This window comes from Ahaetulla prasina, chromosome 5 (genome assembly GCF_028640845.1).
Source record: "Ahaetulla prasina isolate Xishuangbanna chromosome 5, ASM2864084v1, whole genome shotgun sequence".
Classification (NCBI taxonomy): domain Eukaryota; kingdom Metazoa; phylum Chordata; class Lepidosauria; order Squamata; family Colubridae; genus Ahaetulla; species Ahaetulla prasina.
Genome location: NC_080543.1, coordinates 85,260,449 through 85,273,728, shown reverse-complemented (window position 1 = coordinate 85,273,728; position 13,280 = coordinate 85,260,449). Strand labels below are relative to the sequence as shown.

General features: G+C 40.0%; 1 protein-coding gene across 2 annotated transcripts in view; it reads left to right on the top strand.

Annotated features, from left to right (window-relative positions):
* Positions 1-13,280, top strand: part of GLRA2 (glycine receptor alpha 2) — a 307,323-nt gene that overhangs the window by 89,233 nt on the left and 204,810 nt on the right. For both annotated transcript variants that reach the window (XM_058184672.1, XM_058184673.1), the window contains exon 7: positions 7,971-8,185. In XM_058184672.1, the coding sequence (XP_058040655.1) occupies positions 7,971-8,185 (215 nt within the window). The remainder of the gene's footprint in view (positions 1-7,970; positions 8,186-13,280) is intronic.

Below are 13,280 nucleotides of genomic sequence, written 5' to 3'. Positions count from 1 at the left end.
AAGCTGGACTGGGAACCTCAAATATAAGATTGACGAACTTGGAAGCTTTTAGGGACTATATACTTTGGACTTAGAGAACCTTTTTTGAAAAACTTGGACTGGATAATTCAATATAAAATAAAAAGGGAGAGAAGGGAGAGAAGCGGAGCAACAGTGACACCTACAGGCAGAAGAAAATGTTGAGAGGTGCAAGTGAGAAGGAAAGAAAACATAACCTTGAGAGGCTGAAGAAGATAAAGACTGGCTGTTAAAACAAATAAGACCTGCACCAATAAGCTTTTTAAAAACAGTGCAGCTCTTGGAACTTAAGCTAAACAGATAAAGTGAAAAGAAGCTGAAAACAGTAAAATATTTTACTTTTCTTTTACTTTCTGCTCTGTAAACTCTCCCTTTGCAGATACAAGATAGTTGATGGTTGAATTATGGGTCTTGGTGGGTCTATGTGGATTATAAATTTAATAAGAGAAGAAGAGAATACTTTTTGAAGAATGAAGGGGCTAAGAGTCTAATAACTATTGGATTACAATTTATATTTTCACTTTTCTCTTGGATTATAATTAACAGTTTCACTTCTTTTTTGTGGATTGTAATTATGCTCTTCTGAGATTACAATTAAAAAATAAAATAAAAACAATGAAACTTTTTGGAGATTGAAGATAAGAAGAAGGAAGAAGGGATACTGTAATATTGAATACCCTGATTCCTGAATAATTTTGTAAAAGGGGAAATTGGAAAGAGATAGTGAAGTTGGCGGTCAATATTGGGGCTGTTGGGGTATTGTAGTTATTATTTTCAACAATTGTTTTAAAATTATTAAATATTTCAAAATAAATAAAACTACATCTGCACCATCCTCAGCATCATCCTCAGCATCTAGTCCAGCAGGTCAAAGGTCATTGGACATTATGTTGCAGCAAGAGAAAATGAATGTGATGCAGGCAGAGATGAAAGTGTTGATTCAAGCCATGCACGAAGATATTAAGGAAAGAATAGGAAAAGTAGAGGACAAAATAGAGAATCTTCAACAAATAATGACTAAAAATGAACAACACATTCAGAAAGTAGAAGAGAAAGCTGAACAAACAGAGTAAAGAGGTTGATTACAGACTTACCCTGGCAGGTTAAAGTCATGAGAAAACAATAATATCACTTGAGTTGAATAAGGCTAATTATTACTTGCAGTTTCAGACTATCGAGGAAGAAAAGGGAGAAAACCTGGTGGAGCTAATGGCAGAGCTGCTGGCAAATGCTTTAGAGGTGACCAAAGAAAAGGTGCTTGCTGAGATGGATGAAATATTTAGTCTACACCAAATATGCGACAAGAAGCAGACTCCCCAGTGAGGTACATGTGAGATTCACTAAAAAAGCAATAAAAACAGAGATGCTACAAACAGCGAGAGATGATCCTTTAAAATATAAGGGAAAGAAATAGTAGTCCTAAAACAGATCCCCAGAAGAGTAAGAGATCTAAGAAAGGATATCAATTTCTAACAAGACAGCTCATTAAGCATGGAGTAAATTTTAGATGGCTGATACCAGAGGGAATAATGGTGACCTGAATGGAGCAAAGACATAGACGGATTCCATAGAAAAAGCAGAACAATTTTATGATCATTATTTTGAATTACAAGAGGAAAAAGAGAGTTGGAGAGGAAAAAGAGGATAGACAACAAGAGGAAACCAGAGGAGAGAGAGTCAACAAAAAGAAGATGAAAGAGAGGTAGAGGAAATAGCAAAGAGAGAAGGAGCAAAGGCAAAAGAACAGAGAGAGATAAGAGCGATTAGAACAACAAAACCCATCTATAAATAAAACTAATAAAACACATGATATACCAATTAATGGATGAGGAAGGAAACCTTCACCATCAAAATGATGATAAAAAGAAAGTGATCCAAAATTACTATGAAAAATTATATGATCAAGAGACAGTTTCAGAAGATAAAATAAATCAATACCTAGAAAAAGAGGAACTACCTAAACTACCTGAAACAGTGAAAGCTATGTTAGATGAACATATAACTACGATGGAATTAACAGAAGTGATGAAGAGACAAAAGAATGGCAAAACACTGGGCCCAGATGTCTACCAGCAGAACTCTATAAAGACTTACAAAATATTCTAAGTATACCAATGCTGGAAGTGTTCAATGAAGTATTGCTAGAAGTGAAAGTATCAAATTCATGGACAGAAGCATATATCACTCTCATACCGAAAGAAGACTCAGATTTACAACAGATAAAAAATTACAGATTGATATCCTTATTGAATGCTGACTATAAAATAGATGCCTCAATAATAGCAGAAAGACTAAAAAGTTTCTTAAAACAATTTATAAATTCAGATCAAAATGGTTTTTTACCTAAGAGATAAAAAAAAGACAATATGAGAATAATTTTAAATACACTGGAGTACTATGAAGCACATCCAAGGAAGCAAATGGCATTGATTTTTCTAGACACACAGAAAGCATTTGATAATGTGAACTGGCAATTTATGCTAGCACAATTAAAAGATACGGATTTTGAGAAGAGATTTATTAATATGATTAAGGCAATATAAGCAAATTGCAAAGGTGAGGCTAAATGTAGATATGACAGAGGTTAACATTTAAAAAGGTACAAGACAAGGATGCCCCTTGTCTCTACTATTATTCATATTGACACTGGAAGTATTAAATAGAAATATTAGACAAGACATAGAGATAAAAGGTATGGAAATAAAAAAAGGAAAAATATAAACTACAGGCATTTGCAGACAATTTAGTCATTGTGGAAGATCCACAAGAATCAGGGCCTAAATTAATATAATAATAATAATAATAATAGAGGAATATAGCGAAGTGGCAGGATTGAAAATAAAGAGAAAACTAAGATATTAGTTAAAAATCTTACAGTCATGCAGAAAAAAGAGTTAATGAAGAGAATAGATATCCAGATTACTAAGAATGAATGAATGAATGAATGAATGAATATTTTAATTTGTATACCGCCCTTCTCCCGAAGGACTCAGGGCGGTGAACAGGCAGATAAAATACAGATACACACAATAGTTAAAAACATCCCTTAAAAAACTAATTTAAATTTGCCCAAATGTTAAAATAACATACTCCCGCATAAAATTATAAAACTATAAAAACCCATAAATTCAATTAAAATTTAGAGCTAAAAATCAGGCTAGTCCAGCCATACGAAATAAATAAGTTTTAAGTTCACGGTGAAAGGTCCTAAGGTCAGGTAATTGTCGAAGTCCGAGGGGAAGTTCGTTCCACAGGGTCGGAGCCCCCACAGAGAAGGCCCTCCCCCTGGCAGATCAGGCGAACCTGATAAAAAGCTCTCCTGGAGACGGTTGCCAAATGGTCTTCAAAGGACAACCGACCATCCAGGAGCACGCCCAAGTTGCGTACCTTCTCCATCGGGGCCAATGACTCACCCCCGACAGACAGCCGCATCTGCAGCTGACTGTACCGAGGTGCCGGCATCCACAGCCACTCCGTCTTAGAGAGATTAAGTTTGAGCCTGTTCCTCCCCATCCAGACCCGTACGGCTTCCAAACACCGGGACAGCACTTCGACAGCTTCACTGGGGTGGCCCGGGTGGAAAAGTACAGCTGAGTATCATCAGCGTACAGTTGGTATCTCACCCCGAAGCCACTGATGATCTCACCCAGTGGCTTCATGTAGATGTTGAACAGGAGGGGTGAGAGAATTGACCCCTGCGGCACCCCACACATGAGGCACCTTGGAGTTGATCTCTGCCCCCCTGTCAACACCGTCTGCGTCTGGTCAGAGAGGTAGGAGGAGAACTACCGATAAATGGTGCCTCCCACTCCCAACCCCTCCAACCGGCGCAGCAGGATACCATGGTCGATGGTATCAAAAGCCGCTGAGAGGTCTAATAGGACCAGGGCAGAGGAGTAACCCCTATCCCTGGCCCTCCAGAGATCATCCACCAGTGCGACCAAAGCTGTTTCCGTACTGTATCTGGGCCAGAAGCCGGACTGGAACGGGTCTAGATAGACAGCTTCATCCAGGTACTGGGGCAGCTGACATGCCACCACACTCTCTACAACCTTCGCCGTGAAGCGAAGATTGGAGAAAGGGTGGGAAAGAGGAGTGCATGGGAGGGGGAAGGGAGAGGGCAGGGATAGATAGGAGTAGGGGGAAGAAAGCCCCTCCCAATGGCTCCCTGTAAGACAAACCCTTCGACGTCTATAAATACCTTGGCAAAGATACAGCCTGTTGTGCCTTAAAATGGCTTCTACTGCACTGTCTTAAAATGGCTTCTACTGTACAGCACAGTGGAGTTGGCATGGTAATGGTGCACTCTGCCGGCCCTGCCACAGTTGGCCAGGGGTCACAAGAGGAGGAGGAGGGGGAGGGCTAATGCATCATAATGGGTTCTAGGAGGAGGAGGGGACCCCATCTCCCACATTGTGAAGCACGCTAAAGTTCTCTGTGCTGTGAAAGGTGCTGCAAGAGTGCCTCATGGCCTGCCCAATGCCTCATATCAGAATCAAAGAGGGGGGAGAGAGATACAGACAGACAGACAGACAGACAGACAGACAGACAGACAGACAGATAGAGGGGGGAGAGAGAGATAGAGGGGAGAGAGGGGAGATGGGGAGAGAGATACAGAGAGGAGAGAGAGAGGGGAGGGAGAGAGGGGAAGAGAGAGAGATTCAAAGAGAGAGGAGAAAAGGGGAGGAGAGACAGACAGAGAGATACAGAAAGGGGGAGAGAGGGGGAGAGAGACATAGAGAGAAAGAGAGAGAGATACAAGGGGGAGAGGGGGAGAGAGAGAGAAAAGAAAGAGAGATACACAGAGAGAGGGGGGAGCCAGGCAACAACGGCAAGGGATAAAAGCAAGAATAAGCTTAAAAATGTTTCAGGATTCGAGAAAGAGAGGCGGCTTTGGGCTACCAAATTGGGAATTGTATTATCAGTCTGTGGTACTCACATGGGTGAGAGAATGGATTATATTGAGGCATACAAGACAATTGACTTTGGAGGGGCATGATTTGCAATTGGGCTGGCATGCCTTCTTGTGGTATGGGAAAAATAAAATACATGGTTACTTTCAAAGACATTATATTAGGAATGCATTATTGTTAGTGTGGGAGAAAATTAGAGAACAACATTACTTGATACCAGTTTGGCTTTCAACAATGGAAACACTGATTCATCCAAATGTTACTAACATGTAAAATATTGTTAGATACAAAGATATTTTGAATGAAAAGGGGGATCTCAAAACTAAACAAGAATAGAGTGATCAAGGGATTGATATGGTATAGTACTCACAAGTGCAGATACATTCTAGATATGAGAAAGATGTTAAACTATATGGTTTTTATAATGAACTAACAACTAGACAAGATATTAACAGGGACAGTAGGAACATTGATAAAGAAAACAAGCTATTTATTAGACATGAAATTGGAAGAAGAACAAGTAAAGGAGATAATGATAATATGGGCAAAAAAAATTGGTTATACAATAGAGCTAGACAAATGGTAGAAACTGTGGGATAGGAACTATAACTTAACAATGTCAACTGCATACAAAGAAAACCTGTATAAGATGTTTTATAGGTAGCATTTTGTGCCACCGAGGTTGGCAAAAATGTTTAAAGATAAGTCGGATAAATGCTGGAAGTGCCACCAGATACCTGGGTCATATTATCATATGTGGTGGACATGTTTAAAAGCAAAAACATATTGGACAAAAATAGATACGTGGCTGGAAAAAATGATAAAGCAGCATATTGATTTAAAGCCAGAAATATTCTTGTTGGGGATTTTACCCAAAATATATAGTAAGGGGAATGCATATTTAATTATCCATATATTAACTGCACCTAGAATTGTATTTGCACAAAATTGAAAAAGTGAAGAAATCCCCACAGATGAGAATGTGATCAGGAAAATATTAGAATGTGCAGAAATGAATAGATTAACATTAGCAATTAAGGAGAAAGAACAAATTGAATACTATATACATGGGACCAGAGGTGGGTTTTACTTACCTTTGCTATTGGTTCACTTGTCCTGTCTGCACATGCACAGATCGTATTTGATGATTTCCGGGTTGATGGGCGGAGTCTCCTGCCACCACTGCTACCTGTTCGCCTGAACTGGGGTGAACCAGTAGCAACCCACCACTGCATGAGACTTATTTTATCAATAGTTTGATAACAGAAATGGAAGTTAGAAACAGGGAAACAAAAGAAAAAGATGAGTGAAATAAAGAAGGCATGTTAAGAGAGAGAAGTAAATATGGTTATTAGGTTTAATATTATCATTTTAATATTATAGAATTAATGTTAATGTAATGAATATGGCTGTAAATCTTGATTATCATTTTACAAAGATATTTGCACCTGGACACTTTTTAATTGAAGATGGACTTATTATATTAATATATATATATAAGTTAAATAGATCTAGTTGCCAAAGTCATTTAGTTATTTAAATTTTTTAAAAAACAGCTGGTCCCTTATATCAAGTCCCACTGTCAACAAATGCTCTCATCAAACTCTTTGAAGTATGAATCTTAAAATGCACTGTTTTGTTTAATGCCTTCATTTTCAAAACATTAAACAATACTCAAGGAGAGATCAGTAAATTGAATGAATTGTTTCAATTGCAGTCATCTTTGTGTAGAGTGATATACAACTCTCAAGTGTTTTCTGTCAAACAGACAACAAATAGTTAAAATTGGTAATGCTCTATCAAATCCTGTTCCTCAAGAGTGGTGTTCCTCAAGGTAGCGTTCTTGGACCTACTCTCTTTATAATATACATAAATGATCTTTGTAATCATATCTCAAGTAACTGTTCTCTTTGCTGATGATGTCAAACTTTTCAACACCACTGACAACACATCCACAATTTAAAAGGACCTTGATCATCTAACTGCTTGGTCTAAAATTTGGCAACTACAAATCTCAACCAGTAAATGCTCAGTCTTGCATATTGGAAGAAAGAACCAATCACAAAGTACATGCTTGATGGACATTGCCTTGCAGATGACCCCCAACTATATAGCTAAGAAGGCTCTAAGAGTTGTTAACTTAATTTTACGTAGCTTCTTTTCAAAAAACACCACGCTATTGACCAGAGCATATAAAACATTTGTTAGGCCAATTCTTGATTACTGCTCTCCTGTCTGGAACCCATACTATATATCTGACATCAACACAGTTGAGCTTGTCCAAAGGTATTTTACGAGAAGAATTCTCCACTCCTCCGAAACCAATAAAATACCTTATTCCACCAGACTTGATATCCTGGGTCTAGAAAACTTGGAACTTCGTCGCCTTCGACAGGATCTGGGTTTAGCATATAAGATCATCCGTTGTAATGTCCTTCCTGTCAATGACTTTTTTAGTTTCAATAACAATATCACAAGAGCTACCAACAGATTTAAACTCAATGTCAACCGCTCCAGTTTAGATTGCAGAAAACACGATTTCTGTAACAGAATTGTATATGCTTGGAATGCATTACCTGACTCTGTGGTTTCTTCTCATAACCCCAAAGGCTTTACTCAAAAACTGTCCACGGTTGACCTCACCACTTTCCTAAGAGGACTCTAAGGGGCGTGCATAAGAGCACAAATGTGCCTACCGTTCCTGTCCTATTGTTTCTTCCCCTATGTATATATATGTTTATAGTACCTCGTTTCTCCTCATATATATGTTCATATATTATATAACTCTTTATGCAATGCTTGTATGTATTGTTACGACAAATAAAAAAATAAATAAAGTGTGTAACTTGGGGTTGATTCCTTCAGGGTAGAATGTCACCCAAGATATAACTTGTATTAGTACTGAAGGAACAATGCCCATCCAATTGAATAAGATCCGACATTTCACTGTCCATGTGCCTAAGGCAGTTAATTTATGCTCACGGTATAATAGGATTAAAATGTACAAAAATGATTTATAAAAGCAATTTCATGTTCTAGGAAAATTTACATGCATTGAAGTAAAATTTCATTTGGAGCGTCAGATGGGATATTATTTAATCCAGATGTACATTCCTAGCCTGCTGATCGTCATTTTGTCCTGGGTATCTTTCTGGATCAACATGGATGCTGCTCCAGCCAGAGTTGCACTGGGCATAACTACAGTCTTGACAATGACTACTCAGAGTTCAGGCTCCAGAGCCTCTCTTCCAAAAGTAAGTACTTTCCACTTAATTCAGAACAAACTAACCAACTAAATAGAGATGATTCCTATAATCTTTTGTGTTATGTCCCTTATTTTTTTCATGCATTGAAATTATCAGAAATGTTCTTAATAAAATTGTGAACCTTTTATTTCATGTGTATATAAGCAAATGAGATTTATTATACAGTAAATGGTTGAAAGGTAAAATTAAGATATAGGGCATTATGTGAAATAAGTTTCTCTTTATTTGCATTATGGATGGAAGTTGGTTACACAACCTTTTTTCTACACTGAAAGCTGTACTCAATTTTTGAATATCTGACTAAATAAAAAGTAGGTAAAAAAGATAAAAAAGTATGTTGATCAATATAAAATTATACATGTTTAATTTAAATTGCATTAATTACATACAGATAATAGGATTGATCTTGTATGCATTAATTTTCTCCTTTAATACATCAAAAGAGATACTTGAAAAGTCAGGGGGTCTGTACCTAAAGTTTTAGGGGCTACATGGTCGCATGTATAATATGCAACCACGCACAATAGAAAGGAGATACTGTCAGACCATTACAGTTTCTGACTGTTTTTCCTTTCACTCAAAGCAAGTAGTTTTAGCAAATGTAGAAGCATATGTATAACATTTTACATAACAGTTCAATAAAAGTTGACCATATTTAATTGCAACCACTCATATATTAAGTTTATCTTTAGGCAACAACCTCATAGGGATGTTGTTGTGGGGAAAATAGGAGGAGGAAGAAGTAGTATTACCACTATATTTATAAAAATAGCGGAGGCATGGTAAAAATAAAAAAGGAAAAATTAAATTCATCCATAAGTCACAAGTTACTTCATATCTTCAACATACTAGTAATCAGGGCCATAAATTTGTCTTTTTCAGTATAAAAGCTAATTTATTGGCAGTGTCAATTTCTCTGTAATAAGGTAAAGGTAAAGGTTCCCCTCGTACATACGTGCTAGTCGTTGCCGACTCTAGGGGCGGTGCTCATCTCCGTTTCAAAGCCGAAGAGCCAGCGCTGTCCAAAGATGTCTCCGTGGTCATGTGGCCGGCATGACTCAACGCCAAAGGCACGCAGAACGCTGTTACCTTCCCACCAAAGGTGTCCTTATTTTTTCTACTTGCATTTTTACGTGCTGTCAAAACTGCTAGGTTGACAGAAGCTGGGACAAGTAACGGGAGCTCACCCCGTTACACTAGGGATTCGAACCGCTGAGCTGCTGACCTTTTGATCGACAAGCTCAACGTCCTAGCCCCTGAGCCACCGCGTCCCTTTCTATGTAATACATATGTTCAAAATAAAAGCATCATCCAAAACTATTAAACTTTATCTCAAAGTCAAACTACTATATGTAATTAGTTCTTCCTAGAACATAGCAACTGCATGTGTTTTAATGAATTGCATCTCCAACTACACAATTTACTCATTCTTGTCTATGTTTCTTAATGCAATCCAGTGTTGAAAGAACAATCAGGTCTGATTCCAAGCCAGGAGAAAGACGCTGAAATAAAATGGAGGCAGGCTGCAGGAAAGAAGAGCTCCGTTTATTTGATAGCCAGAAACTTCAGTGACAGAACCATGTTAGGTGGAGGTATGTGAAGGGGATAGAATAGAATAGAATAGAAATTTTATTGGCCAAGTGTGATTGGACACACAAGGAATTTGTCTTGGTGCATATGCTCTCGGTGTACATAAAAGAAAAGATACGTTCATCAAGAAACATAAGGTACAACACTTAATGATAGTCATAGGGTACAAATAAGCAATCAGGAAACAATCAATATCAATATAAATCATAAGGATACAAGCAACAAAGTTACAGTCATACAGTCATAAGTGGAAGGAGATGGATGATGGGAACAACGAGAAGATTAATAGTAGTGCAGATTTAGTAAATAGTTTGACAGTGTTGAGGGAATTATTTGTTTAGCAGAGTGATGGCATTCAGGAAAAAACTGTTCTTGTGTCTAGTTGTTCTGGTGTGCAGTGCTCTATAGCGTCATTTTGAGCAGGGGTCTCCAAACTTTTGGACCTCAGGGACCGCCAAGTCCATAATTTTAAATCCCGGGGACCACTAATACAAATCCAGCACACCGCTTGCTGAAGCGCCTGAATGCCCAATGACGGGATGGGGTCCTTCAGGCACTGTCCATCCTTTCTCTTTCTCTCTTTCTCCCCCTCCCCTCTCTCTCCCACTCATTCTCTCATTCTGTCTCCCCCCTCTCTTTCTCTCTCTCCCACTCATTCTGTCATCTCTCTTTCTCTCTCCCCCCTTTCTTTTTCTTTCTTTCTTTCTTTCTTTCTTTCTTTCTTTCTTTCTTTCTTTCTTTCTTTCTTTCTTTCTTTCTCTCTCTTGCTCTCTCTCTCTTTCTCCCCCTCTCTCTCCCCCCTCTCTTTCTCTCTCTCTTGCTCTCTGTCTCTCTCCTCTCTTTCTCTCTCTCCACTCATTCTGTCATCTCTTTCTCTCTCTTTCTCTCTCTCTCTCTCTTTCTTTCTCTCTCTTTCTCCCCTCTCTACCCCTCACTTTCTTTCTCTCACCCCTCTCTTTCTTTCTTTCCCACTCATTCTGTTATCTCTCTTCTCTCCCCTCCTTCTCTTTTCTTTCTCTCCTCTCTCTCCGTCTCTCTTTCTCCCCTCTCTCCCCTCCCTTTCTCTCTCTCCACTCATTCTGTCATCTTTCTTTCTCTCTCTCTCTCCCCTCTTTCTCTCTCTCTCTCTTTCTCCCCCTTTCTCCCCCCTCTCTTTCTCTCCCCCCTTTCTCTCTTTCTCTCTCTCTCTCCCTCAGTCACTGGGCCAGCCAGTGTCTTAGGGCTGAAAGGAAGTCAAGCATCCCTCTGAGAGACTGAGGTGCAGGAGCACCAACAAGGGATGGAAGAAACTTGCAGCTTTGGAATGTAGCCCTTGCCCGCTGGAATGAGGTATTGGTGCAAGGTGGGGGGAATGGCGGTGCAGGCGGGCTGAAGCAATGGGTGGCAAGAACCCTGGGCTGATTCTTCCCCCTGCTTTAGCTTCCTGTCGGCTGAATCAACCAGTGGCTGTCCCCGCCCCTTGCCCTGCCTTCCCAGTCACTCCTCGCCTGGCAAGGGAAGGGGAGGGGGGAATTGAGATTTGCTCCATATTCCAGAATGGGAGTGAAGCTTCATGTCTTGCTGGATCTTTCTGTCTCTCTCCCACTCCTTCTCATGGGCCAGCCAGTGTCTTGGGGCTGAGAGAAAGTCAAGCATCTCCCCGAGAGACCAAGGTGCAGGAACATCAAAAAGGGCTGAAAGAAGCAGCCACAAGATCCAGCTCCCACTCTGGAATATGGAGCAAATCTCCATCCCCCTCCCCTTCCCTTGCCAGGCGAGGAGTAACTGGGAAGGAAAGACGAGGGGCGGGTTCAGCCGACAGGAAACTAAAGCAGGGAGAAGAAACAGCCCAGGATTCCTGCCACCCGTTGCTTCGGCCCACCTGCACCACCATTCCCCCCCCCTTGCACTATTACCTCATTCCAGCCATCAAGGGCTCTGCTGCAAAGTTAAAAATTGCCCGAATTGCCTCAACAGTGGAGATTTACAGCCCCACCATGAGCTGCCTGGCCAGTTCCATCTTCCAGAGCTCTAGTCATGGGACTGGGCATTGCTTATCCCAGAGCAGCTCCTCCACCCAGGTGCGCCATGGACCACCAACATTTTCTCATGGATCCCCAGTGATCCGCAGACCACCGGTTGCTGACCGCTGGTTTTGAGGGTAGGAGTTGAAAGAGTTTATGTCCAGGATGCGAGGGGTCTGTAAATATTTTCACAGCCCTCTTTTTGACTCGTGCAGTATACAGGTCCTCAATGGAAGGCAGGTTGGTAGCAATTGTTTTTCTGCAGTTCTAATTATCCTCTGAAGTCTGTGTCTGTCTTGTTGGGTTGCAGAACCAAACCAGACAGTTATAAAACTGCAGATAAAAAACTCAATAATTCCTCTGTAGAACTGTATCAGCAGCTCCTTGGGCAGTTTGACTTTCTGAGTTGGCACAGAAAGAACGTTCTTTGTTGTCCTTTTTTGATGATGTTTTTGATGTTAGCTGTCCATTTTAGATCTTGCGATATGTTAGAACCTAGAAATTTGAAGGTCTCTACTGTTGATACTGTGTTGTCTAGTATTGTAAGAGGTAGAAGTATGGAAGGGTTTCTCCTAAAGTCTACCACCATTTCTACAGTTTTGAGTGTGTTCAGTTCCAGATTGTTCCAGTCGCACCATGAGGGTAGTTGTTCAACCTCCCATCTATATGTGGATTCATCATTGTTTTGAATGAGACCGATCATTGTTGTGTCATCTGCGAACTTCAGTAGTTTAACAGATGGATCATTAGAGATGCAGTCATTGGTATACAGAGAGAAGAGAAGTGGGGAGACCACACAGTCTTGGGGGGCCCTATACTAATTGTACAGGTTATCTGATATGATTCTGCTTAGCTTCACCTGCTGCTTCCTGTTTGTTAGGAAGCTATTGATCCACTTATAAGTGTGTTCAGGTACCTGTAGCTGGTTTAGCTTAGTTAGAAGAGTGTCTGGGATGATGGTATTGAATGCTGAACTAAAGTCTACAAAGAGGACTCTGCATAGGTCTTTGAGATTCAAGATGTTGTAGGATGTAGTGCAGAACCATATTAACAGCATCATCTGTTGATCTATTTGCTCGGTATGCAAATTGCAAGGGGTCTAACAGCGGATCCGTGATGGTTTTCAAGTAGGACAGCACTAGCCTTTCAAAGGTTTTCATGACTACAGATGTTAGAGCAACTGGTCTGTAGACATTCAGTTCCTTGGTGGTGGGCTTCTTCGGCACTGGGATGATAGTAGAGCATTTGCAGCAAGAAGAAACATAGCACATCTCTATGCCTATTGTGTTGCATATTTGGAGTCTCTCTGCTTATGAATAGGGTGGCCCAGCTTTCTGAATGGATACAGAATATCCATTCCTAAACACTAGCCTCTTCAGTTTTCTGCTTGAGGCTGTTTTCCTACAGTAGGAAGACTGGAGCTGCTTTCTATCTTTAAGAAGATGTCTCTCCTCTTCTCCTTCAGGAAAAATTTATTTATTTATTTTTAT